Raw genomic sequence first — 23,939 nt, 5'->3', positions numbered from 1 at the left:
GTCCCCTCCTTGCCTGAAAGACGAACTTGAGAACAAAGGCTGTTAAGCGCTTTCCAGCTTGTTAAATAATGATAACTTAATCACGGCGAAGAGTCTATCTTCTGAAACCTACAATCCGCCAATCATCTTGTCCACACAGAGTAATTACTTTTCAATGCCTTGTTGAGTGAAGGAATGCTGGCGAGATGTTACTACATTGCTATGTAGAAGACTCCGCGCCACGTGACTTACTCACCAAATGATCCTTATCTGGCTTGTTCCATTCATGAAAGACTCATTCGAGAGTACCCCCGACAACATTATGCATAAAATACAAATGCTAATGCCATGATGAAATATCCTTGGGTGTCAAACTAGTACCAGTACAACGACAAATTGATGATAAAAGACTCAAGAAGATTACTTCTCACCCGCCACAACGCTATCTCCATCCCTATTTTCATCTCCATCGGCATCATCGTTTGCTAAACTGTCCATAAGCTATTGAAGCCAGACAAAATGATCAGCGAAACAGTTCCAAGGCTTTTTTCTTTCGACTTAATACGCTTACCAATAGAGCAAATTCGTCATCGCCCTCGGCACCCTCCATGCTTTCTGCCACACTCCGACCATCATCCTCATCACCAGCCTTTTCGTCATGCTTCTCAACATCCGCCTCATACGTCCAATGGTCCTTGTGCTGAGATCGGCTCTCCTCAGACCGTTCTTCCCCAGATGTCGTATCTTCAATAAGGTATGCTTTATGCCTCTTACTCGGTGGAGCATCCGATGACCTGTACATACCATAAAGTCAGACATTAGTCAATTCCCAATTTTGCGCATAACCATACCAAGATCCGGCAGGATCCTGAACGAAGACAAGCAATAAAGCAACAAGGGACTTACGCAGTAGGTGACGGATCTTTAAACTCCTCCAGGGGTAATAATTCTTCATCCGCATACCTCACTCGCTTCTTACTCGGCGTAGAGGGGGCACTCTCACCCTTCACGCTCTTCCTACTCCCTACACTCCCTTCTCCATCCGACCAATCATCCTCTCCTGCCATAAATTCTTCCCACTCCCGTTCGGCTTCTTCGTCCCACCCTTGACCCACCTGAGTATCATCATTCATATCTTCATGCTCTTCTCCATCCTCGTCTTCTTCCTTCAAGTCCTTGTGATTATCGCTGTTTCCAGCTTCCCCTTCCGGCCCAACTCCCTTCCCCGCATCACCCGTCCCCTCCTTCTTGCCCGCAATATATTTCTCTTCATCCTGTCTCTCCCACAGGGCCACACTATCCCAAAACCACTCTGCCCAAACAACCTTCACACCCTCCATCTTCCCTGCTCTCCAAGTTTTCTCCGTATTCAACAAAGCGGTCACGAGGTGCGTCGTGCGGGGTGTCAGGGAAGGGGTTATTAGTGCTCCGAAAGATTCGGCTGTTTGCCAGATTGCAGTACTGAAAACATCATACCGAGGAAGAAAAGAGGGAAATGGAAACGAAAATGAATCAGTTAGAAAGTAGATTCCGGAAAAAAAGAAAAAAGGATATAAAGCTTACGTTGAAGGATTAGCTTCGCGAGGAATCATACCCGAGAAAACCAAATTACACCCATCCAGAACCTCGGCTTTCATCTCAGGTATAATAAACTGCGTTGGAGGTTCCATGAGCCTTTTTACTACACCAACTCCAACACTCATATTAAATGAATAAATTCGGACGCACCTCGACATCACAGCTCATGGGTAAAGCCTTTTTTGGATCCCATCCGTCAATCGCATCAAAAGCTTTATAAAACCGACTATGAATCTCTTGCAATATCTATCGAGTTGTCATTCAGCCAATCAGTATCTTTTTTCCGTGTTTTGTTCCCGTTCCAGATAATGGGTGAATTAAATCACTTACATTCGCCACCCGGACAAGTTCGTAGTCGTTGGGATTCAATAACGGCTTTCTATGCTTGTTTGGGGATTTTGACCGTTCTTTTCGAGAGTCGTCTCTCACACTTGCCACCGCCTTTTCCTCGTGTTCCTTCTCCTTCTCCTCCTCTTTCCCTGTCACTTTCTTCATTCCCGTTTCAGCCTCAGCCGCAACAGCAGCCTCTCCACCTTGCCCCTCTCCAGATTCATCATCCTCGGAATCCTCCTTTTCCAACTCTTCCTGTAATCTCGCCAAAGGACGACTTGTGCTAAGCTGGTCCAACAGTTTCGCTTGCATCATCAACTCTTCTTCTCTTGTAGGCTCAACCGGTTCGACCCGTTCAATCGGCTCGAGGTCTGCTGATACCTCGGATGGAGTTACTGGCGGCGGTGTGGAGGCGTTAGACGAAGCGGAGGGCGGTGAGGGGGGCAAAGTTGGGGGAGGGGATGGAGACGTAGACAGAGACGGAGACAATGGCGCAGAGGAAGAAGAGGCGGCAGCAGCGGTCGTAGCGGCGGTCGTGGCGGCGGATGGGGGAGGTGTGGACTTGTTAGTCGGAAGGAAAGATGAATTGATATCACCTATCCCCAAGAAAAAATCATCTGTCAAACAAATCAAACAATGGCAGATTACATTAGCGGACATATACATAGCCAAAAAGTGGAAATAGGCATGACGTACAAGGGACAACCTTTACTAGGTTGGGACAGTCGCCCCAGACATCAGACCTATCATCGATAACGACCACCATACTCGTGTCTGTAGGGAACAGCCTCTTCAAATTCTTCGAACTGAAGCCTTGTATCCTATTAGCGCAAAGTAGATGCAAGCGAAACAACGCGAGAGAAAGAACTTACTTCCACTCTCATCCCTACTCAAAATCCTTCCTCCAAATATCTTGCCGTCAGGATCAATAACCTTGACGATCGCATCCGCGTACGTCCTCGTACCCATAGTGTACACATGCATCTCATATAGCTGACACATTTCATCCAAAAACCTTTGCAGACCCGGTCGAGGTTTGGTAAAGTACCATCTCCCTTCCGACTCTGGAGGGTTTTGCCCCTTTGTCGTTTTGGTCTTGAGCTTGACATATCCCGGGGGCAAATCGTCGGCGATTTGAAACTTGGCTACGTCCCTTAAAGCTTCTGCGTTTGGGTTCTTTTCTTTTGGTGATTCGACTGTTATACCCAAAGCACCAGGGCCAGGGGATCCCGGTGGAGTCGTCGTCTCCTCCCCTTTGCCTTTCACTTCTTCGGTAGGAACGTTGGCCTTCTCCTGAGCATCCTTCATCTCTTCACGGTGAATCTCATCCATCCACTCGGCAACAGTAGGATCCACAGTCGTATGAATAATGGTCTGATCAAGATCCACAATCAACGATAACCGCCGAGTCGAAAGAAGCGCATCTCGGGTGAGGTTTTCTAATCGCTGGGCTTCATTCTTGGATACCGTCACGCCCATTGCGTCGTGCGCGATTTCGAATCCGCCGGGGTATCTGGAAGGTCCAGCTTGAGTTTGGTTCGATACCGGTCTGGATAGATAATCATCCCTGGAGTGAACGCCATCAATATTCTTCCTCGTAAATTCGAAATCGGAGAAGGAGACAAGGGACGTACTCGGTTAAATCAGCTCCACAAACACCACACAAACCATGCAACTGGACAGGATGCGAACAAGCCTGTTGCACCGTCACTATTATTTGACTATACGGGCAGTCAGTTATGGGTCGTCTCCATGTCCCATTTTCTGTGCGGTAATCACAAACCTAGCTTGATTTCGCTCAACAATCATCCCCGGTTTCGCGCCTTTCCATTCTACAACATCACCGTCAATCAAACTCTCCCACGTCCCACTCAGGTCATCCTTCTCCTTTTCGTTCTCTATTTCCCCCATTCCTCCTCCTTGTAACCGACGTTTAGCAACTTTTTCCTTTAGATCGGATGACATGAAAGTATATTCAAGCAATCTCGAACCTCGCTTGATCTTGTCTCCCGGCCTGGCGACCAGCCGAGTAAGTGTGATGGGGTAAGGCAGAGTTGGCGGAAGGGTTAGTGGAGTAGGTGGGTCTGACATTGCTTTGGGTTTGGATCGGTTGCTGCTTATGGTGGCTTTGTTCGTTGGATGGATTATGCAGTTTGATTATCAAGTATAAATTATAAGGTTGAGATGGGGGGGAAGCTCGACAACGGGAGAAACGAGCGAATCCGGAGATGTGATCATAACGAACCCAAAATCTTCCACGTCATTATTTTTGTAATTTGAGCAATAATTGGTCGTCACCGAAGCTGCTGGTGAGTAATGCCCGCCGCCGGAAAAGCGAGATAACCATAAATAAATAATGCAACAGCCGCTCAACTTTGATATATACCAATGCCATCATATATGGATCTTTGTGATCCTGTGTTGCATAGACGTCGTAAGGCAATGGAAATGCCAAAACGTGATTTTGTGATTATGGTTTTCGTCTCGAGTTATGCTGGTGAACCACAATGGTTTTACAGCACCTCGAAAAAAATGACCAGACCAGAACAGCAGACTGGAAGTTAATAAAACCGACGAAAAGGATCAACTGAGGATACATAATACATCAACTGCAAGTCTAGTACCGCTCTTTGCGACTCCCTGCCTTTGCGGCCCCGAGTCTTTTAGACGTGTTTATGTCTCGGGAAATAACGATGAACAACAACGCCGCACAACAGGGAGGTATGCACCAACACTCGTGCCCGAGATTTTGGTCTCTGCTGTCACCACAAGTGTAAGTCAGCGTCGCAGCCAGAAAGGGGAAACGGAGAAAGTACCACGTACATATGTAATCTCCAACGACACACCGAGATGATAGTGTTACTATTCCTCTTCCTCCGAACTTTCTTCTTGTTCCTGTCCATTCTTCATTTCTCCAATAACCTCATTGCTCATCATCATCGCTTTTCCCCTACCAAACCCTACTGCTCCAACGTCCTCTTTTGCTTTTTCCTTGTCTCCAATAGCGTCTTTCCAGTATGTCAGCTTCTCATTAAGCGTCGCCTGCGCAGCCAGGAGAGCCGCGGAGGCAGAGGTGTAGTATTGCGTCGTTGCTGATAATGTGGATGCTTTGGTCTTGAGAGACGGCGGAGGAATAGGGAAAGAAAAGGTTGCAGAAGACGGTACTGGCTGAGAGGATGGGCCTGCCGTGGGCTGCGGTGTTTCGGCTGGAGGACAGAGGTTGTAGGAGACGAGGATGGACTGTGGCGACATGGCGTGAAAATGGGAAAGAAACGGCGTTAAAAGATGAGAATGAGAATGGAACGCCGGATTTTGAGATGGTGGATGTTCGAGACTTTCGAGGATCGGCACAAGGCACAGCATGTGTGTGACCGGCGCCCGATGATAAATAACCACCTTAATTACAGTCCCAGGGGACTTGTAGTATATGGCCGGGGTGCATCTCTATCTAATCTCTCTTCCGCTTCCTGCTTGCTTCCCACCCACCGCAGACGAATCTTGGTTAGTATATGTGCCCTCGTATCCAGCGACGACCCCAACAGATGCTCAGGGCCACTTACACCATCCCGACTACGCCTTCTCGCCTGATACCCAAAGTAATCCGACAGTCCCCTTCTCCCTCTTCTCTTAGCAACGAGCTTCGATTACTTGAGAACAATACCAAAAAAGCATGCTATTGCGTCTCGAGACAAGTATGATCTTCCTTGCGTCGCCAGTTATAGGGGCGCTCATGATAATCAATTGTAGCCATTAGATTCGCGTAGACTGCCCCGACGGGTCTAGTTCAGCATAAGATACTTTCTCCTTTTCCAATTCAATCGCAAAGGTTACATAAGACACATGTTGTAAAGATCAAAGCGCGTTTACAACCATCTTCATTTCAACTGCTCGATGAAAAGATACCTTTGCGACGCATCCCATCAATCTGTTATGCATTGAGATATGCAAAACCCATTTTTCATTACTAATTCTCGTTTGCAGACACCAGACAGGACCCTATCCAGCCCTTTGTGCTTCACTCGGGCAAGCCCAGCTCCACCCCTGTACCCCCTTCTCCGTAAACAACTTCTTCACCTCCTCCTCCAGTTCCTTCTTCTCCAGCCCCCCTTCGCCCCCTTGGGCTGGATTTACCTCTTTCCATCTTCTCACCGTCTCCTTCATCTCTTGCAAATCTTTACATCCCACCACGATCGGCACCCGTCTACCGTTTGGCTGGCTCAGTGGACGATATCCAAACGAAAGCGCTACGTCTTCTAGCTTCGTCCCTTTTTCTTTACACAACTCCACCGCTGCCCGGGTAGCATTGAACAACTCTGGATAGTCCTTCGCTGGATGCCAACCAGGTCCACCTGAAGTGGTGAGGAGACCCATAGCAAGGGGTGAAGCGCTCACTATCTGCCTCACACCCGCTTTCTCCGCCAGAGCTTGTAGATAGCCTTGTTGGAGCGCATCATTCTGCAGGGTATGATGAGCGTACGTCTGGACGACATCGAGCGGTTTTCGGGTACTATGGAGTACGAGAAGAGCGAGACGAAGGAGGATAGGCAGAGGGTAACCGGCGATACCAACGAGTATGATATGGCCCGTGGTTTGGAGCTTGCGAAGGGCGCCAATGCCGTCTAAGATCTTGAGTTCTTCGGCGGTAGGTACCGGAGGCTGGGATAAGATGGTGGAAAGAAGAGATACAGGGTCACCTTCGTATGATGGGCCGGGTAAAGCATATTCTACATCGTGCAGGTCTATAATTATTAGCTTATCTATCTTCCGGTACTCAACTGCTTCAGAGAAGGGAAAACTCACAAACAGCATCGAGATAATCAGTCCTCAGCCTTCGCAAACTTCTTTCCACACTAGCTTGGACAACTTCGGGACTATACATATGATCAGACGAGTTGGGTCCGTATTTACCAACTTTGGTGATGATATGGTATGATCCGCGAGGATAATCTAACGCGGCAAGCGCGTTGCCGAGGATGATTTCTGATGGATGGTACCATGGTGCTAAGCTAAATTCAGCTCCTCGCAACGGATAGACGAACCATAGAACACTCACCAGTGTCAAAGGCGTTCATACCGCTGCGCAAAGCCAATCGCACAACCCGTAATGGCATAGACGACCGGACATTATCGTCGTCGGCATATATCCCGTAGCCAAATGTGGAGCATCCCAAGATAAGAGGCGGAAATACTACAGTCTTGTCGTTGGCATCCTTGGGTATCTATACGAAGATCTTTAGCCCCCGTCATTCCGTGAGACACCATGCGGCTCACTTTGGGCAGAAGTTCATCGTCACCAGCGGGCTTGTCGTGCTCTGCATCTACAGCGGTCGAAATGTCGAATGGAGCAATGTCCGGCTCAGGCTGAGAAGGGTGATAGGGAGGCAGTTTCTTTGCAGGCATGGCGATTTGTGCTGAAGATTGAAACAGTACGACGAGTCCTGATAGCGACACACAATTCCTCCGCGATCCTGAGCACGCAGCCCACCTGCCTTCCGGCGGAACGGCAACGTCATGCCGATCGAGTTGTTGATTCCAAAAGCTGCTTTTTAGTGGATTTTGTTAATAAATCAATTATCGCCCCCTTAATTATCCCCGCAATTAGTTATTTTCAACCGGAAAACATCCTTCATCCTTTCAGTTTCTCAACGAGCGAACCAGGCTGATACGAAGATCGTCTTTTTTGCTCTTTTGATACTCACTGCACTTGCGTTCACGACCAAAAGAAGCCCGCATAAACATACCCTTCAGAAGCAAGTTTGATTCCCAACAACACAGGTGTCAAATCCAATTCCGAAGGTTCGATCCGCAGAATCACATTTGAGGTTGCCATTGGACTGGAAGCCGATTGGCATACACTACCACCGTCTGGCACCTCGGTATGGCATAAAGACGGTATAATAATCAATACCAATGTACCAATCGATCGCTTCTGAAGCCAGCAAGCTCGACTCCTATGTGACCCTTTAGTGACGACAAAGAATTCAGTGGTTTTGATGCGGAGCGGCTTGCTCTTGCTGGTGTTGGTGATAATAGTGATGATGAAGAGGAGTAGTCCAGGACTTATTTCTTCTCTCCGGCCAACAAGTGATCGCGAGTGATGGATGATAAATACTGTTTAGGTAAAGTTACTTGGATTTTATGCACACCAGTTGTGATATTGGATAATCTGGCCTCGATCAAGAAAGTTTATCTACTTCCATATTTTTACAATGAATCTGGTATCTGTTTTATGATACGATAATATAGATACAACATGCGGAAGATAGTGACAAGTTTGAAGGTGGCAAAAGTGACCTCGCCTTGGTGAACGTTTGTCCTTACATCATGGTTTATGTTTGTCTTTCCTGTCCACATTTGTTGTAATCCTTCCTATCGGTCTCGCCCAATGTCTGAGAATACCAACATTAAACCTCCTCGTTCTGACTTTTGGTCGGTAGCCATCTATCGTAACGTGACGAAGGATACGTTTGCCGAGGTACACTGACATAGGGAAAAGCAGAAGGAGGCAGATGGGTGTCAGCGCACAATTGTACGAGATAGATGGGCAGAAGGAAAACTCACTATGCTGCTCGCAGCAAAAATGGATATACCCCACAGTCTCCTCGCCGTCAGCTTCCTGCTTCTGATCCATTACGTTCTCATCTTCGTCAACCATTGTTGTCTGGTCATTTTCGTCCTCATTAAGCTCCCCTTCACCAAGTTCTCTTTCAACTACAACCTCTGTCCCAGTTCCATTTCTATCGCCTACACCTGACGGTAAAGGAGATGATATCGACAGCTGAGACTTCAGTGAACCTTCTTCTGTTGAAGTGGCCGGACGTTGTGGTCCCAGATCCGGTGCGTGTGGTATACAAAGGATGGTACGAAGCAGTGAGACTACGCGTTCGATAGCTTGAGGGGGAGAGTGTCTTGGATCTAGAAGACCAGTGGGTTGCGTTGACCTCGATTTGGGAAGATATCGTCTTTTGGGCTTCTTGGGGATTGTGTATATTTGAATTCTACCAGTCCATGAGCCCACCGAACGAAGCATGGGCTAGAAATGCAAAGAGGGGTAAAACATACAATTCAACCCCGGTATCGCGCTTCCTTCTTCTTTTCCCAAGTGGTCTTGGTGGGTGAGCGAGTATTCGGTTCAAATGAGCAGGTCGGATACCAGGTGGTAGGCTGGTTATGTAGAGAGAAGTCTGAAAGGGGTTACTGCCTTTGTACTTCATTAAAAGCGAGATATGCCCTTGCAGTCAGACAGCGGCTCAACAGGATGTGTAATGGTGTTAAAGCTCGATCTGAATGGACGGAAAGTCGAGGCAGATTCTCTACCAACCATCAACCACGAAAGAGTACTTCCTTTCTTCTAGAAGGAGGACTAAACTTAAAGGAAGGAGAGTTGATGTTCAAGGCTTGCAAGGATGGCTGGAGGGATGGAAAGGGAGGGTAAGGAAGTCTTCGTGATCGTTAAGCTGTTGGGTTTGCCATTTTTCAAAGTGTCATCTCTGAACTTAGTAATTTTGTCGTTGTGCAATCGTTTCCATACAGAGATCCAACCAGCAGCGTCTCGAATAGATTTGGCTGCTAGGACTTGTTGGGCACTACTCATAGCACAAGAATTGACTTATGAGCTAGACGTCCAAGACGAAGGCTTCGTAAAAAAAAACTCACAATGGGTATAGATGGCTCCCATCGCACTATCCCCCTCCCGGCTTCTTCCCGATCCTACCCCCGATCCAAGCCAAAACTCCATGTCTCTCGCAAATATCTCATCCACACAATCAGAATACCCTACAGCGAACCTCCTCAATCGACGGGTCTACGTTACCGAAACCCTTCCCTCCTCTTCCTCTTCCGCAACATCAACAAGCATCCTCGCCAAAGCAGTGGCTACCACCCACCTCTCATGGTGGCAGCTCCTCGCCCTCATTCTCGGCGCTTTGCTCGTGCTGGTAGTGGGGGTATGGTTATGGTGGCGTCACCGGAAAAAAGTAAAAGTCGAAGAGGCAAAGAAGAAGGAAGAGATTGAGGAGAGGGAAAGGAAAAGGATAGAGAATGAGAAAGAGAAGGAGTTGGTTGATCGAATGAGGGAAAGGGCAAAGGGCAAGAGGAAGGGAAAGAAGAAGAAGGAAGAAAGTGAAAGCGATAGTGAGATGTGGTCAGATAGCGAAACAGAAACAGAGACCGGGAGTGAGAGCGACGATTCGATTAGTGATGGAGGTACAATTCGTCCTTCAAGGACGAGAAGACGGAAAGTGAGGAGAAGGAGGCGAAGACAGCGAAAAGGAAGGGATGGATTTGGACATCGACGACGAAGAAGTGAGAGTGAGAGTATAACAGAGACCGATTATTCGGATGAGACCTACTATCCCCGTCGGCATCAATGGCGTGAAAGGGATAGGGATAGAATAAGGAGTGATCGGTATTGGAGGGAGTATTCTTACGAACCGTACTACGACCGACCACCTCTGCCTTCTCATGATCATCCTCAGCATCCAGCGCCACCCGCCCCTCCCATACCACAAGACAGGCGACGCAAAAGAGATACTTTCCGTGACTCTGTCTTTTCGTCGTACAACTCGATGAAAAAAGCGGCTGTGCGGTTAAAGTATGTGGAGGCCAAAGTCAAGCTGAAAAAACAACTAGAGGAAGAGGAGAAGTTAGAGAAGGTACGTCGGAATAAGGTGAAAGAGGCAAACATGGAGATTGAGAGAGCAAATAAAGAAATTGAGACAACGAATTGGGGAAGGCGGGATAGGAAAGGTAGAAATGGTAAGCTTTTTCTTCTTCTTCTAATGAACTATGGTTTGAGCTAATTAGCTAATGAGATTAGACGGGTTAGGTGAATTAATCGTACCCGCAGTAGATCATCCTGAGATGAGTCATTCCAGCTCCACATCCAGCAGCTCGGCCTCTCCACCGAAAAGGAAGACCTATTGCCAAACAGCCTATCACGGTGGATCGCTTGATACTATCCAGAGGAATAAGCAGAATACGAGGCAGATATATCCAAGAAAGAACGCAACGATGGATACGATCCGACCTCGACCTCAACCTCAGCGTACAGAAACAGACAATTCCGAAAATTCTTTGGGAGACGAGATCACACACCTGTTGGGCGGTGGCTCAAAGGTAAGGTCCAACAGCAAGACAATAAACCCAGCCTCACGTCCTATGCCGCCAGCCAAAAAAGTTTCAGTCTCAAAACGATCATCAAACGCCTTCCAGGCATCGTGGCTTTCCCATCCTTCGCAATCTAGGACTCCGAGGAGTGACAGCCCACCAGATATCCCAATCATGCCGGAGACAGCGAGAACCGATTCAGTGTACTTACCAGTCACCCACCCGAAAGACAGACCGATTATACCTAAGGGTGGGTTGGCACCGGCGCCCACTGGGAGAAAGAAGGGGTCATCGACGACAGTGGATAATGAAATGGGGAATGCCACCACGGTGGGTGCAAGAGGATCTACTAGAATGACACCCCCGCAAAAGCCGAATTCCGGATTCGCCGGTTTGGGAGCGGGCGCAAACATCGCTGGGGTTGGTGCTGGAGGGTCCAAATGGGCGGGCAGGTTGCGGGAAAGGATGAAGATAGATTCATAATAAGATATATTTGATTCCTTGATGAAATTATAGATCAGTCATGGGGTTGATACCTGTTGCTGCCGTTGCTTGATGTATGCCTGGCAGTGTTCGTTGTCAGATGTCCGCCGCAGATATAAAAGAGATATCGATAGCGACTCTATCCTTGGTAATTCGTCCTGTTAGCCACACCCCTTTCTTAACCCATCTTTTAACTATTGGTGCAATTGATAGGATGGAAGGCAATAGTATACTTTCGAGCGGTTTCATCATTCTGGCGTGTGGTGTAAAGAAGTATATCCAATCGAGTAATCCAGAAATACATACATTTGAGTGATTATATATTTGATTCCGTTCATCACTAGGATACTGCATGATTAGTCATCAAAAGTTAAACATCTTCGCCTCCGCCTTCGTCTTAAATCAGCATCATTCGGCATCTTTTCTATCCAAATCATTTCATTCTTGAAAGACACTTGTCAACCATGTCTGAAGCGCCTGCACCAGTAGTCACATTCAAAAAAGGCCCTTCTCGCCGTCCCGCCCAATCTCGCCAACGTCGTCGCTCTCCATCGCCTCTCGACCCTGTCGCTGAAGCATCCGCATCCGCTTCCGGCTCCAATGTCGTTCGACCGGAGAGAAAATCTCTCGCTAACCCTCTCGTCCAAGGCACAAAGCGTCGGAGAACAAATGCCAATAATGAAGAGGAAGAGGATGGTGTGGGAGGCGGATTGGATGAGTTTGATTATGCTGCCGAAGGAGGACTGACGAGGAAAGGGGATGAGCTTGCAACGAGGGCAAATGATTGGGATTTGGAGGATGTAGATGGACAAGGGCAAAGGGATAAGAAAGTCAGGCTAGATGAGGTGAGTCATGCTCTGAATTTAGTTTATTTACGGTGAGATTCTGACAAGCCTCAAAGGACGGCGAGATCGTGACAGATGACGGCCTGTATCGAGGTGCATCCGCCTACTTACCGACAATAAACAAGACCCGCGAAACACTCGACAAGAAGATGAAATCCGGTCCTATCAAAGCTACCTCCCACGTACGCACAATCACCCTCATGGACTACCAGCCCGACGTCTGCAAAGATTATAAAGAGACCGGTTTCTGTGGATATGGCGATTCTTGTAAATTCTTGCATGATAGAGGAGATTATCTGGCGGGCTGGCAGCTGGATAAGTTGCCGGAAGAAGGAGTGAGAGAGGTAGAGGAGGAGGATGAGGAAGAGGAAGTACCGTTTGCGTGTTTAATCTGTAGACAACCGTTTACACAGCCGGTGGTTACCAAATGCGGGCATTACTTCTGCATGGGGTAAGTATTCATTCGCTCACTTTCATTTTTCCCGGCTGACAAATATGTTCTAGGTGCGCTGCGAAACGATTCCAAAAATCACCCAAGTGCTACGCCTGCGGTGCCCCGACGCAGGGTATATTCAACATCGCCGATAAAGTAATTGCCAAAATCGAAGCTCGTAACAAGGCAAGGCGAGAGGCGAGAGAGGAACGGGCAGAGCAAACGGGTGGTGGCGGGATTGAGATTGGTGGTGGGTCTGATGAAGAGGGTAGCGATGAGGAGTAAATTACAAATTGCACGAAGATCATTACAGGTATCAATCAGTAGAACATAGGTATTAGGGGTATACGTCAATGTTGTATACAACTTGCATCGTGCCTGCAGTCCCAAGAAAATATAAATACATCTACCAGTCATCATCACTCTCGTCTCCCCTCTTATTCCTAAACCCGCCCCGTATCCCACTTTTTCCTCTTCTCCTATCCTTTTCCTCTTCCGAATCCTCCTCTTCAAAATCCGACCGAGATCCCTGCTGTTTTTGAGTGAGGAGCGAAGAAGACACGTTGGTCGCCAATGTTAGATCTGTTGGGAGAACACCTGTTTGTGAGAGCCGGAATTCGAGGGCTTTGGTAGTGAAGTTGTCTGTTTGGCCGAGCTCTTCAAAACCAATCAACCTATCATTGTCAAAATCGAGTCAGCGGAACGGTCAAGTTTCACCTATTTTGCTTAGGGATTATTGGCAACTTCCTGTGCTTTACTCTTCTAATGAATATGTAGTAACTCTGACGATGACTTACCGATCAACGGCCCTCCCATCAACGTACGACATCACGCAAGGTAGAACCTTGATTGCCATCTTGGTCACCAAGAACGGGACATTATCCACGTTTGCCCGAAGGAAAAGGGTGTGTTTGTGTTTTGGAGCGAGTTGCTGTACATTGCATGTCCATGTCAGCATGTCGAATCATTCGGGTAGGAGATAGGTAGAGGTTGGATTGACTCACGGACAGATGACGATCCATTATATCACAGCGCTGAAAATTAGGATGAACAAAATGTAAAACGCAATACTTTTCTTTACTACCAATCCCAGTTTCGAAGTATTATTAGTATTCCCATTCAGATATAAAAAGAATGGAAAAATGGGAAACCCACGCCATACGCTCAATAAGCGCTTTCTCTTCATTGAATTCCACCACCCTTCCATATTCACTCTCTCTCAAGTCTTTCACCTGTTTGATTTGTCTTGACAGAGCTTCCATTCGCGCCTCCCGGTGGGCAGAGAAGTCAAATGAATCTTCGAGCGAGTCCAGGAGGGCCGAGTCGGAGAGGGTTGGAGATGGTGATCTTGACATAGTTTTTGGATTCTAATACCTCTATTCCTTGTGATTATGCAGCGGCGATGCCGATCTATGGGCTGTGGAGGATGAAATATGTGGAGACGAAGAACAAAGAGGTCGAATTCGTTGTTTCATACCGACGTACTACGGAAAAACGCGAAAACGCGTCGCTTTTCCGGCCCCTGACAAGTTACGTAATGCTTTAGAATCAGCAGGAAGTCGTCCATTTTTTGTACCTGCATAGATACGATAGCTGAGCTTACTCGTTATACAACGACGGAGACGATCCCTAACATCTATTTTACCTATCTATCAAAAACAATGACCAAACTCCCAAAAGTCTCATTTATCAGATCTCAAAAACCCCTCTAATGGCCCCAATACTTCTTTTCAAAGTATCGCAGTGGTATGAAGGTCGTTACTGCAAATCCAAAGGCCAGCTCAAAGCCCACATCACCACCACCTCCGATTTGTTTGGCAATAGGGCCGATAAACCAAGAAGTGTTCATGCCTGTTCCACAATCAGCCATCCGTGTGCGCTGCGTGCATGCCAAGAGAAAGGAAAAAAAATTGCTAAGTAAAAACTTACCAAGAGCAGCACCTGTCCATCCGAGACCTAAGGCAAAGAACCCAGCGACACCCAAAGGCAACATCCTCCAGTTTGTGTAATCATCTGGCACATAATTGTCAAAGCTGTTCTTCCTAAATACCAAATGCTCAGTCGCCACGATACCGAAGTACATGGCGAGCCAGTAAGCCAAGAAGAGAAGAAGGTTTTCAAGCACGGCAGAGAAGGAGTTTGCACCGGCCGCGGCGAGAACAGCGTAGATGATGCTGACAATGAGGGCGATGAAAGGTCGGGGGATAGCTTGGCAGTAAGGAGAGAGGGCGTGGAAGGTGTTGGTGAAAATATAAACATTGCTAAAGGGGGATAGAGGTAAATATTATTGGAAGAGATGAGAAGGAAGGATAGGATCGAAGGCGACTTACGGTGTGTTGACAGCCACAGTTGACAAACCGAGGATGACAAGCAGGAATTTACCAAAGCCACCACAAGGCTGAAGAAGACCGGCAAGTAAGCCACCAGCCGCACCATCGTTGACTATCCATACACATCCATCAGTGACTGCAGTGATGAATTTGGAAACGGAAGAGGGCTTACACATCTCTTCCCAGTCAGGTCGGGCACTAAAGGTAGTGACTGCCAAAGCACCCATAAGCTCAATGAAGATCAGCGGAATCGCCAAGCCCCAGAAGGTAACCCAAAAAAGCTTTTTGGTGCTCGTCTCTCTGGGCATGGAGACTGTAAAGTCGGCAGCGAAACCGACCCATCCAATCCTATGTCATATGTCAGCACTTACATGTACAAATGACAGTAATGATTGAAGAGATGACGACCCACGCGTATCCGACAATAGCACAGCCAAACGTGAGAACACCGGCGGCTTCTACAGGTCCGCTGGGACCCCACGCGCCTGGGAGATCCATGTACTTGGCAGAAGTGCCCATTGACACCAGAAAAGCGCTGTAGCGGAGCGTAAATCAGTTAATAGTAGGGAAGCTGGAGAGAAAAACATACATCAAAACAGGGTAACCAGCAAATTTTTCGTAAAGGTGGATGACCTTGTATCCACAGAAGGAAACGATAAGAGTAAGGAGAGCAAGGATCACAGCAGCAGCGACCACAGGTATTTGATGGGTGGTGCTGATTGCTCGCCAACAAGAGATACCAGCAATAGTGTTCATGGCTAGTAATGCGGGACGGCTGAAGGTCAGTGCTTTGGTAGCTTAGATAAGGATTCCGCGTACTGGCCCAACCACAACAAGCAATCAAGTTGAAGATAACGGGGATAACTCCGGTCCAGTAACCAAGGGCAAAACGTGAAAGAACCATCTGACGAAGTCCAAGTTCCTATGAATTTGCGACTCATGGTGAGTACGTGATGGGTAGAAAAAAAAGCCACATACTTTACCGAAAGTGCACATATAAGCGACGGGAGCGCAGGAAAGCAAGTTGAAGAAGACAATAGTGAGAGCGGCATCTCGAAGGCCCATACCGTAGTAGAGATGTCCCAAGTAGCCTACACTGAAAGTGCCGACACAAGAGTTGACAGAGAACCAAAGTGTGCCGTTATCCCACCTGCGTTTGGCCATAAGCTTCTGTCATCTAAAGATAATCAAGGATATGACTTGCCAGCTGGTATGAGGCCTATCATCTTCTGGTACTCTTTCAATACCTCTTGCTTCAACGCCAAACTGCCATTTGTGTTAGAGATGTACCAGTAATCTGAGAGATAAGGGAAGATCTACCCGATCAAACCAGGCCATGGCTTTCCATAAAGGGGCAGAGATACCCTTTCCTCGGGGTACACCATCGTCAGCCTCTAGAAGACCACCTGCAGAGGCGTGATCATGTTGGCGGCCTGCTGGGGAAACATAGGTTTGGGCTTCGATATCTTTTTCGTCGTATTCAGGTGGTGTAATGGACATGTTTGAATGATGTGTTTACTTGGTCCAAGGTGAAAAGCAGTTCGGAGTTCCTGTAAAGGTTCCAATAACTGGATGTATATATACATACATTCAGTGTTTATACGTAGGCAATGGTGAGCATGCGATAGGTTAGAATTCCTTATCCCTTATCTTGGATCAGCGGAAATACTTGACTGATGTTCGCGAATGACAGTCGAGAACGGGACGGAAGAGGTACCATCAATAACTTATCGCTGCGCTGATCGGGAGCTTCCGTATCTTTGTAATTTAAAGTATTCACGGCCGGGTTGCAGATAACCCGCCGCGGGCCGAAGATTCAACGTCGGAGTTGAATTCATCTCGGCCAAGATTCTTTTCAGCACGCGGGAAATGCATAGGCCAATCCACTTTTGTCATGACATCGTCACCGACCGACCGAATCTTTTTTATATCTTTAACATTATCTTCCACTGCATCTCTACGCTTGTACACGGTAAATTTCCACCAGCAGCCTCGACTATGTTTATTCAGGCGATCTTCGGTGCCAGCGTTACTGCCATGGCTGGGCTCTACGCCCTTAAATCTGGAGCGAACCCCACTCATTCGGACAATGTCCCTTACGAAGTCGACCTCCATTGGATGCGCAAATCTATTGAGGTGATGCCTCCCTGTCATTTCAACGCCTACGGCTCTGTAAGTGTCAACCGCGACGGTTTTATGTAATTATCCGAGCTAACTAGCAGGGGCAAAGGTTATTGTGAACGCTTCTAACAACGAGTTGTTATGTTCTGGATACAACTCACAGCTTGAAATTGGAGACCCTACTGAACATGGTGAAGTTAATGCTATTCGTGTAAGCTTTTATGATTATTAAGTTATCAAGCACAGGGCTGACCGACAATCTTTCAAGAACTGTGTTAAGAAGTACACAGAGCTTGGCTGGACACCTGCTCAGGTGAAATTCTCGCGCTTCACAAGCTTGTCGTATGACTGACAAGTCTTACAGATCACTGAAATTTGGCCTCAATCTTGGATTTACACCACCGCCGAGCCGTACGTAACGTACCTGACATATCTGTATTTATGCCTAACTAAAGATTCCCCGCCCAGTTGCCCCATGTGCGGCTCCACAATCCTTCAATGTACGTATTCCCCACTCTCCCACCATCGAGATCTACCAACCAACGGGTCCAAAGTGAGAAACTGGTTTTATTAATGCCTTCATACAGCTGGCTTCAAACGAGTCGTCTATGGTACTTCGAGTCCCGATCTAGTCGGCATGGGTTGGACCGAATACCTCGTCTCCGTCCGTAACAAATGGCTCCGTAAAGCTGCTGTCGTCCAACCCGGTTTTGGCGGCAATCGACCGGTCACACAAGTCGTAGGGCATGTGGGCAACAATGAGACCGACCCGCGACTCGCTTGGCAGTTTAACCTTGATTATCCTTGTCCTGAGGGGTGCCACAGGCATGGAGAGGAACAGATTTGCAAGCCTGTTGCTTGAGCATAAGGTGTTTTGGAGATTTGGGAGGAAGAGGGAAAAGGATAGGGATGATGGGGGTTTTATGGATTCAGACAAAGAAGAAAATGGTTGCATCGTCGCATTGCGTGAGAATAGCTTGTGGTTTGTTGGGAATGTTTGTTCGGCAGATGGGGGGACATTGCTTAGCATTGGGCGATTCATCACTATGAAAATTGGGACTGGTAGCATTTGGATACGAGGAACGAATGTCGTAGCAGTTGGCATAAATGCATAAAGACGTTCATACATATTACTGAGTGGCCATGAATCAAGGAATACATATACCTTGATCATTAATCTATCATCGGTCAACAATGTTCCTGGTCAATATGCTGATATCCTATTTGCGATTATTCAGTGGCGATACACCTGTGACTGATTTTTATAAGAGGGCGTATTTTTAACAACCTTATGAACTATTTGGAAGGATAGAGGAGCTTGAAGAACACTTGCCACGGGCGTCACGTCAGTCAGCGTAGCTGCCCGGCGCTCAACTCGGATGATGTAGAACTCGACGAATGAAAATGAAGGATTCACGCCTAGCAGAACCGGACGGAAGAATTGCCAGGCTGACGGAACAGAAGCTGGACTTAGAGGAAGGAATAGCCAGGGCCTGAAGGAGCAGGAGCTGGACTAATACTCATCACTCTCGGGAGAAAGTTATCGCTAACTCGTGGCGGGGGCGGAGCTGTCGGACACGAGGTAAATGAACACTGACCAAGTGTTGGGGAAGAAGGGGAGAGTGCTGACCAGGCGAAACGAAAGAAGAGGCAAGTCGAAAGATGCTCGGTCGATTTTGCAAGAGTGGGGCGATAAATCGCGGTCGTCTGACTGGAGGTGGAGGTTGACTCTTTGTTTGGTTACTTCGGGGACGAGGTGGAATAACATCCCGTTGCCCGGTTGTAGACGCCGGAGAGTGCGACTCTTGCATAACATCGTGACAACACTCTATTTGAAGGTGGGTCAAAAGGTGCTCAAAATGCTTATCAAATCTCTTTTCACTTCAGTCATTTATACGCATTTTGGAAATTGTCTGTCCTCTATATACAGTTCTCCTCAAATTTGCATCATCAGTACGCAGCTTGAAAGTCTCAGAAGACATAAACATGGAAATCCACTTCACAGACTCGTCTTTGGAAAAGGAAGGACTCCTTAAGGCACTTGGCACCATTCAGCCCCTACCAAACGCGTACGACCCATTACTGGCCCTTTGTCTCGTGTTGCCCCTCGCTCCGCTGCCTGATCATCCCTTCATAATCCTTTGAGCCTTCCTTTGCTCACAATTTTACCTCTAATATACCAGGCAGTCCATATGGGCACATGATATGAGACAGATACATTCTCCTTCGAGAAGTAGAATTAGACGATTTTGTTGGTGCTTTAACTGTAGACTACTGACTCAACTTGGCCCGTGTTGGTCGCGGTACTATACCCTCTCGACAGTCGATAGTCTGATCAAGGAACCAAGACGATCTTGATAGCCAGATACGAGCCGACATGGCGCCTTACGCTCTTTACGCTCGTGATAATTCTTCATCTTCCAACTCTACTGATTCATCGTCGTCCTCCGACACTTCTTCCGATTCAAGCGTCTCATCATTCATGGACGCACATGGGAAACAAGTCTATAGTATGTCTGTCCTTTACACTGTGAAGGACACTGCTGATGCCATGTCTATCATACTTCTATAAAATAGTCGCTCTGGCCGTAATCGGCGTCCTCCTTCTCCTGGTATTCATCTGGGCTTTGTGCACACACCGCTTATCTTTTGCTCCATTCAATCAGAGGCGATGCTCTAAATGCGGACACGGGATTCCGAAATCTGCCAAGTTGGACGACGACTATTTTAAGAATGATGACGATAATGGCAAGAAAGGTGGCTACCTATGCAGAAAATGTCAGGAAGAGAAGGAGGACGAAGAGTTGGAAGAAGAGTTGGAAAGTGAGGGTTTGGGAAAGAAGGGGCTTAGGAAGAAGGATGATGCCGGTACAGGATACGCCGGCAGAGGAGGAAGGAAGAAAAACAAGAGGATGAAAGACTGGGAGGATGAAGATGAAGGTCACAACGATTACCCGGATGAGGAAAAACAGGTGGGGAAACAAACAGAGATAAAGTCAACTCGAGCGACACGAGACGATATCCCGTCCGACAGGTCACCTAGTGTCAAGAATGAAAAAATGGAAAGGACCACAGCAAAGGCGGCCAAAGATGATTCTGGACGTAATGACAATATTAGGTCAACAAGGAGACAGGAGGAGGGGCGCAGACCCTCGAGACAGAGGGGGAAAGAGGAACAACGCAAACCGCCTGTGAGGAAGAAGAGAGAAGAGAGTGATGATGATGATTACAGTGATTAGCTAGACCTTTGATAAATTTATATCCTTTTCAGTTATGCATTTGCCACATGCATTTGCCACATCTTCGATGATGTATTTAAGTAGTGATTAGCTTTTCTTTATCATTTTTTTCGATCGTCGGAGCCCCCATTCAACGCAAATAATAAGTGTAGCTTAAGTTGTTGTCCGGCCTCTACGAGGACAATGGCAGCGCTGCAACTACGAACAAGACGAATCTACATACATGTCTACCTACATCATTTTTCCACAGTATGGACAAGAAGGATCGGCTTAGAAGTTGGATAATCCGTCTGAAGCCATACCGATTAAAAATATTGTTTAAAGAGTTTGAGAGAGTTATGGGTTGTAGTTGAAAGAGAGAAAGAGAAGCGAAAAGGAATGTGGCAGCTTAAATGACAGTCGTGCACAGACCTCCTTCTTGTTGGTGATTCTTGTAGGACTATGGAGAGAATCAGCTTCGAAGCTGAAGAAGCCGTCTGAAGCCATACCGAGCAAATAAGATGGCTGCTACGCAACCACCGGTACGGAACCACTTTCACTCAGTATGGACACGGCGTGCGGATGATCCAGTGGCTGGTAAGAGGGGTGTACGGATAGTTGTATCGGGTGCCTCTGATGGTGTGTTCATTCAGTGGGTTCCTCATGTCTGAGGCTGGGTGTTTGTTGGCCATGGGTATATATTTGAAGAAGAGGCAAAGTATGAAACGGGATGGAAGAAGAAAGCAATGCACCACGACACGCCACCCTCGTACTTCCCTTACAGAATCACGAAAAAAAGAAGAATGAATCGCATTTTGTCTACCCCTTACTATACAGTACTATTTTTACGGGGTTCTTCGCAGATGGTACACTTCTCCGTCGCACTTTCCGGATTCTCAAGCATGCACATAGAGCATGTCCATTTCCCACCGCTCACTTTCTTGACAGCGCTGGATAAGGGCGTGGAGGATGCTCTAACAGGCGCGGAAAGCTCCAACTTGAAAGCGAATGTCGGGGGAGATAACTTGGCAGCCTCAGCCTTTGCCTTTTCAGTTCGCTCCTTGGTTGAGTTGGCAGGGATAGGCCCAGACGCAGGAGGGACGAAAGTGAAGAAGGGCAGAGACAGCTTGTCAACCTTGAGAGCAGCTTCTTTAGCGGAAAGGTATGTTTTTTCCTGCCTAGAAGTTTTGGGAATTTCGGAGCGGACAATAGGCTGGGTAGCGGGTTCAGTCTCGGCTTCAGAAGCAGATTTTGCCGGTTGGTCAAAGCTAAATTTGAATGTTTTTGCGCTTTCTTCAGCTTTCTTAGGCGCTTCAATGATACTCTTCCTCAACGGTGAATCATAGCTCTCGGCAGCTGCAGGAGCGGGAGAAGAAACAGCAGGTTTAGAGATTGAAGAGCTGGCGAAACCGATGGGCTGGGTGGGGAATGGCTCGAATTTTGTAGCTTCAGGGACCTTGGAAGGATGGGGTACTTCCTCTGCGGGTGTCAAAGGCGCAGCACGCCTGCGGGCCCTCGAAGCATCCTCCACCTCCGAGATGTCCGCGGCGTCAGTGTCTTGTTCCCTTTCACTATCAAGCTCATCGATCTCGGATTCCTCGGGTTCTTCAACTTGCTGCTCAGGTTCCACGACCTTCTCTGCCGCTGTCAAATTTGCGCTCTGGTTATTGTCCCACTATAGCGGTTTATAAGCTAGCCATACAGCATGTAGATAAAGAATGTACTCACAGGCCTGACACCCTTAATCCTCTCTATAGTAGACAAGGGCTTCGCGCCCTTCATCGCTTGTCTATGGGCTTCCAACTTGGCAGCAGCACCTCTCAGAGGAGTCCTCTTCCTAGGAGTAGAACCTGCGTGAGCTGTGCTAGGAGTCGAGATGGGCACCGGAGGAACCTGCTTCGCCGGCGTGGATGGCCCAGCAAAAGGTTCTCCAGTGGCCTTGGCATGAAGAGACCCTCGATCATAAGCATTCCACCTTACAGGCTCGGTATTAGGCTTGGGTGTGGTAGAATCAGTCTCTTCGATGAGTGATTGCATGATGGCAGCAGCCTTTTGACGGCCAGCAGCCTCAATTTCTCGCCGCTTGGAGACATCACGATCAGCGGGTGACTCGGGCTTACGTTTCCCGCCAGCGGCAGGAGATCGCGCAACAGGTTCGGGAGCAGCAGCCGCAGGTGTAGAAGGCGCACCCGGTCGGTAAGATTGACGAAGGGGGGAGGATGTAGCGGAGTAGCGAAGGATGGTGTTGACCAGATGACGATTGGGGAAGGAAGGAGGTAGGGCGGAGGCATCGGGCCCGACGGAGGCTGGAGGATTGCTTTGACTGCTTTGGAGCCGATCTGACGCAGGTGACGATCTAGAGCCTGATGCAGGTGTCAGGATGATATCATAATAGTACAAAGCGACCTACTAGGCATCTTTTTGGGAGACATTCCAGGGCCGAGGTATCTCTGTTTATAAGGAGTACCAGAGCCCAAATATGATGACGACGTTGACTGGCTGAGGTTACCCCTGAAGGCGACTTCTCCGGAAGTTGAAGAAGGCAACCATCCTCCACGCCTTTCTTGGGCCACGGGCGACGCATTTTCCTCCACAGCAATCCGAGAAGAAAGTGCTTCAATGATAGTGCGATCTTCGGAAGTCAACACCTTGCCTTGTTTGTCGTCAAGAAAGCTAGACAAGGCAAGGGCACATTGGCTGCTGGACGCACTTGCGATGGCAGAGCGAGTGGGGGTCATGAATGATGCAGGGAGCGGAAGGCGCGATGGAAGAGAAAGCGAGGATGGGGTAACTGGTTGGGGCTTTGCAGTGGCAGATGCGGTCGAGTTCTGGCCTGTAGCGGCATTGAGAACACCAGATGAAGGAACCAGAGGGGCTGGAAGCGCTCGACTAGGGTGAGAAGGGTCGGACTGAGAAGCTGCACCGTCCTTGTGGAAGTGACCGGGGAAGATTGGCGTATTGGGAGTGATCGGTTGACCATTGCGAATTTCAGCGGAGGCCTTGGGCGGGGCAAGCTGCAATATTTAGCCCATGCGAAATCATTGATGTACTCACCTGCAGTTCTCGTCGAGCAACTTCACGCTTACCGCCAAGCGCCTCACCCTTGCCTCTCCAGGCAATTTGCCTTCCTTCAAAATCCTCACCACTCCTTCCAGCAGCAGCCGCGAGGCTGAATACGTCCTGCCCCTTCATCGCAGCGGGAGCTTCTCCGTCCCAATTGTCTTCGGAGCCTGACTCAGAGCGTCGGTCTACTTCGATCGCATTGTGGGTTGGGAGAGTCGAAGTTGAACGAGAGAATGGAGACGTGAACAAGCTCAAAGCAGACTTGATTGCTCCAAGAGCCTGTTTGCATGGCATAAGCCTAGAAGACATGGTCGTTCAAGATTTCAACTTACACTGTTTGGAGTAGTCCTGGCTCCTTGGGGAGTAGGGCGCGCGTAAGGAGTACGAGTGAGCCTTTCTGACCTCTTACCATGTTGGGACGAGCGAGACGACTCCATTTTGAGGGACAATT

The 23,939-nt window shown here is 48.1% G+C and overlaps 10 protein-coding genes across 10 annotated transcripts; 3 read left to right on the top strand and 7 right to left on the bottom strand.

The window, feature by feature from the left end:
• Window positions 1-399: 399 nt before the first annotated feature.
• CNBH4080 (hypothetical protein) lies at window positions 400-3,978 on the bottom strand (the record flags this gene model as incomplete). Its single annotated transcript, XM_768863.1, has 10 exons — window positions 400-480; window positions 551-773; window positions 886-1,440; window positions 1,543-1,631; window positions 1,708-1,803; window positions 1,888-2,504; window positions 2,584-2,700; window positions 2,760-3,454; window positions 3,522-3,608; window positions 3,671-3,978. 10 exons carry the CDS (start codon window positions 3,976-3,978, stop codon window positions 400-402), a joined length of 2,868 nt encoding a protein of 955 aa, XP_773956.1.
• A 771-nt stretch (window positions 3,979-4,749) lies between these two features.
• On the bottom strand, window positions 4,750-5,139 carry CNBH4070 (hypothetical protein; the record flags this gene model as incomplete). Its single annotated transcript, XM_768862.1, has 1 exon — window positions 4,750-5,139. One exon carries the CDS (start codon window positions 5,137-5,139, stop codon window positions 4,750-4,752), a length of 390 nt encoding a protein of 129 aa, XP_773955.1.
• Window positions 5,140-5,883: 744 nt separating this feature from the next.
• On the bottom strand, window positions 5,884-7,287 carry CNBH4060 (hypothetical protein; the record flags this gene model as incomplete). The annotated part of the gene is made up of 4 exons (XM_768861.1): window positions 5,884-6,626; window positions 6,688-6,888; window positions 6,941-7,106; window positions 7,159-7,287. The coding sequence occupies 4 exons, from the start codon at window positions 7,285-7,287 to the stop codon at window positions 5,884-5,886; spliced, it is 1,239 nt and encodes a 412-aa protein (XP_773954.1).
• Window positions 7,288-8,209: 922 nt separating this feature from the next.
• On the bottom strand, window positions 8,210-9,101 carry CNBH4050 (hypothetical protein; the record flags this gene model as incomplete). The annotated part of the gene is made up of 3 exons (XM_768860.1): window positions 8,210-8,367; window positions 8,449-8,885; window positions 8,950-9,101. 3 exons carry the CDS (start codon window positions 9,099-9,101, stop codon window positions 8,210-8,212), a joined length of 747 nt encoding a protein of 248 aa, XP_773953.1.
• A 2,841-nt stretch (window positions 9,102-11,942) lies between these two features.
• Window positions 11,943-13,041, top strand: CNBH4040 (hypothetical protein; the record flags this gene model as incomplete). The annotated part of the gene is made up of 3 exons (XM_768859.1): window positions 11,943-12,323; window positions 12,380-12,774; window positions 12,828-13,041. 3 exons carry the CDS (start codon window positions 11,943-11,945, stop codon window positions 13,039-13,041), a joined length of 990 nt encoding a protein of 329 aa, XP_773952.1.
• Window positions 13,042-13,162: 121 nt separating this feature from the next.
• CNBH4030 (hypothetical protein) lies at window positions 13,163-14,111 on the bottom strand (the record flags this gene model as incomplete). Its single annotated transcript, XM_768858.1, has 4 exons — window positions 13,163-13,430; window positions 13,554-13,687; window positions 13,761-13,836; window positions 13,912-14,111. 4 exons carry the CDS (start codon window positions 14,109-14,111, stop codon window positions 13,163-13,165), a joined length of 678 nt encoding a protein of 225 aa, XP_773951.1.
• A 353-nt stretch (window positions 14,112-14,464) lies between these two features.
• Window positions 14,465-16,586, bottom strand: CNBH4020 (hypothetical protein; the record flags this gene model as incomplete). The annotated part of the gene is made up of 10 exons (XM_768857.1): window positions 14,465-14,607; window positions 14,686-15,017; window positions 15,087-15,198; window positions 15,259-15,434; window positions 15,499-15,621; window positions 15,676-15,844; window positions 15,906-16,008; window positions 16,065-16,236; window positions 16,291-16,352; window positions 16,407-16,586. 10 exons carry the CDS (start codon window positions 16,584-16,586, stop codon window positions 14,465-14,467), a joined length of 1,572 nt encoding a protein of 523 aa, XP_773950.1.
• A 498-nt stretch (window positions 16,587-17,084) lies between these two features.
• On the top strand, window positions 17,085-18,069 carry CNBH4010 (hypothetical protein; the record flags this gene model as incomplete). Its single annotated transcript, XM_768856.1, has 6 exons — window positions 17,085-17,258; window positions 17,317-17,418; window positions 17,476-17,520; window positions 17,572-17,618; window positions 17,676-17,707; window positions 17,795-18,069. The coding sequence occupies 6 exons, from the start codon at window positions 17,085-17,087 to the stop codon at window positions 18,067-18,069; spliced, it is 675 nt and encodes a 224-aa protein (XP_773949.1).
• Window positions 18,070-19,584: 1,515 nt separating this feature from the next.
• On the top strand, window positions 19,585-20,446 carry CNBH4000 (hypothetical protein; the record flags this gene model as incomplete). Its single annotated transcript, XM_768855.1, has 2 exons — window positions 19,585-19,717; window positions 19,785-20,446. 2 exons carry the CDS (start codon window positions 19,585-19,587, stop codon window positions 20,444-20,446), a joined length of 795 nt encoding a protein of 264 aa, XP_773948.1.
• Window positions 20,447-21,254: 808 nt separating this feature from the next.
• Window positions 21,255-23,925, bottom strand: CNBH3990 (hypothetical protein; the record flags this gene model as incomplete). The annotated part of the gene is made up of 5 exons (XM_768854.1): window positions 21,255-22,100; window positions 22,154-22,788; window positions 22,836-23,439; window positions 23,480-23,767; window positions 23,821-23,925. The coding sequence occupies 5 exons, from the start codon at window positions 23,923-23,925 to the stop codon at window positions 21,255-21,257; spliced, it is 2,478 nt and encodes an 825-aa protein (XP_773947.1).
• Window positions 23,926-23,939: the final 14 nt, after the last annotated feature.

This window comes from Cryptococcus neoformans, chromosome 8, assembly GCF_000149385.1.
Source record: "Cryptococcus neoformans var. neoformans B-3501A chromosome 8, whole genome shotgun sequence".
In the NCBI taxonomy this organism is placed as follows: Eukaryota; Fungi; Basidiomycota; class Tremellomycetes; order Tremellales; family Cryptococcaceae; genus Cryptococcus; species Cryptococcus deneoformans.
The sequence above is the reverse complement of the archived record's forward strand: the minus strand, read 5'-3'. Positions and strand labels throughout refer to the sequence as shown.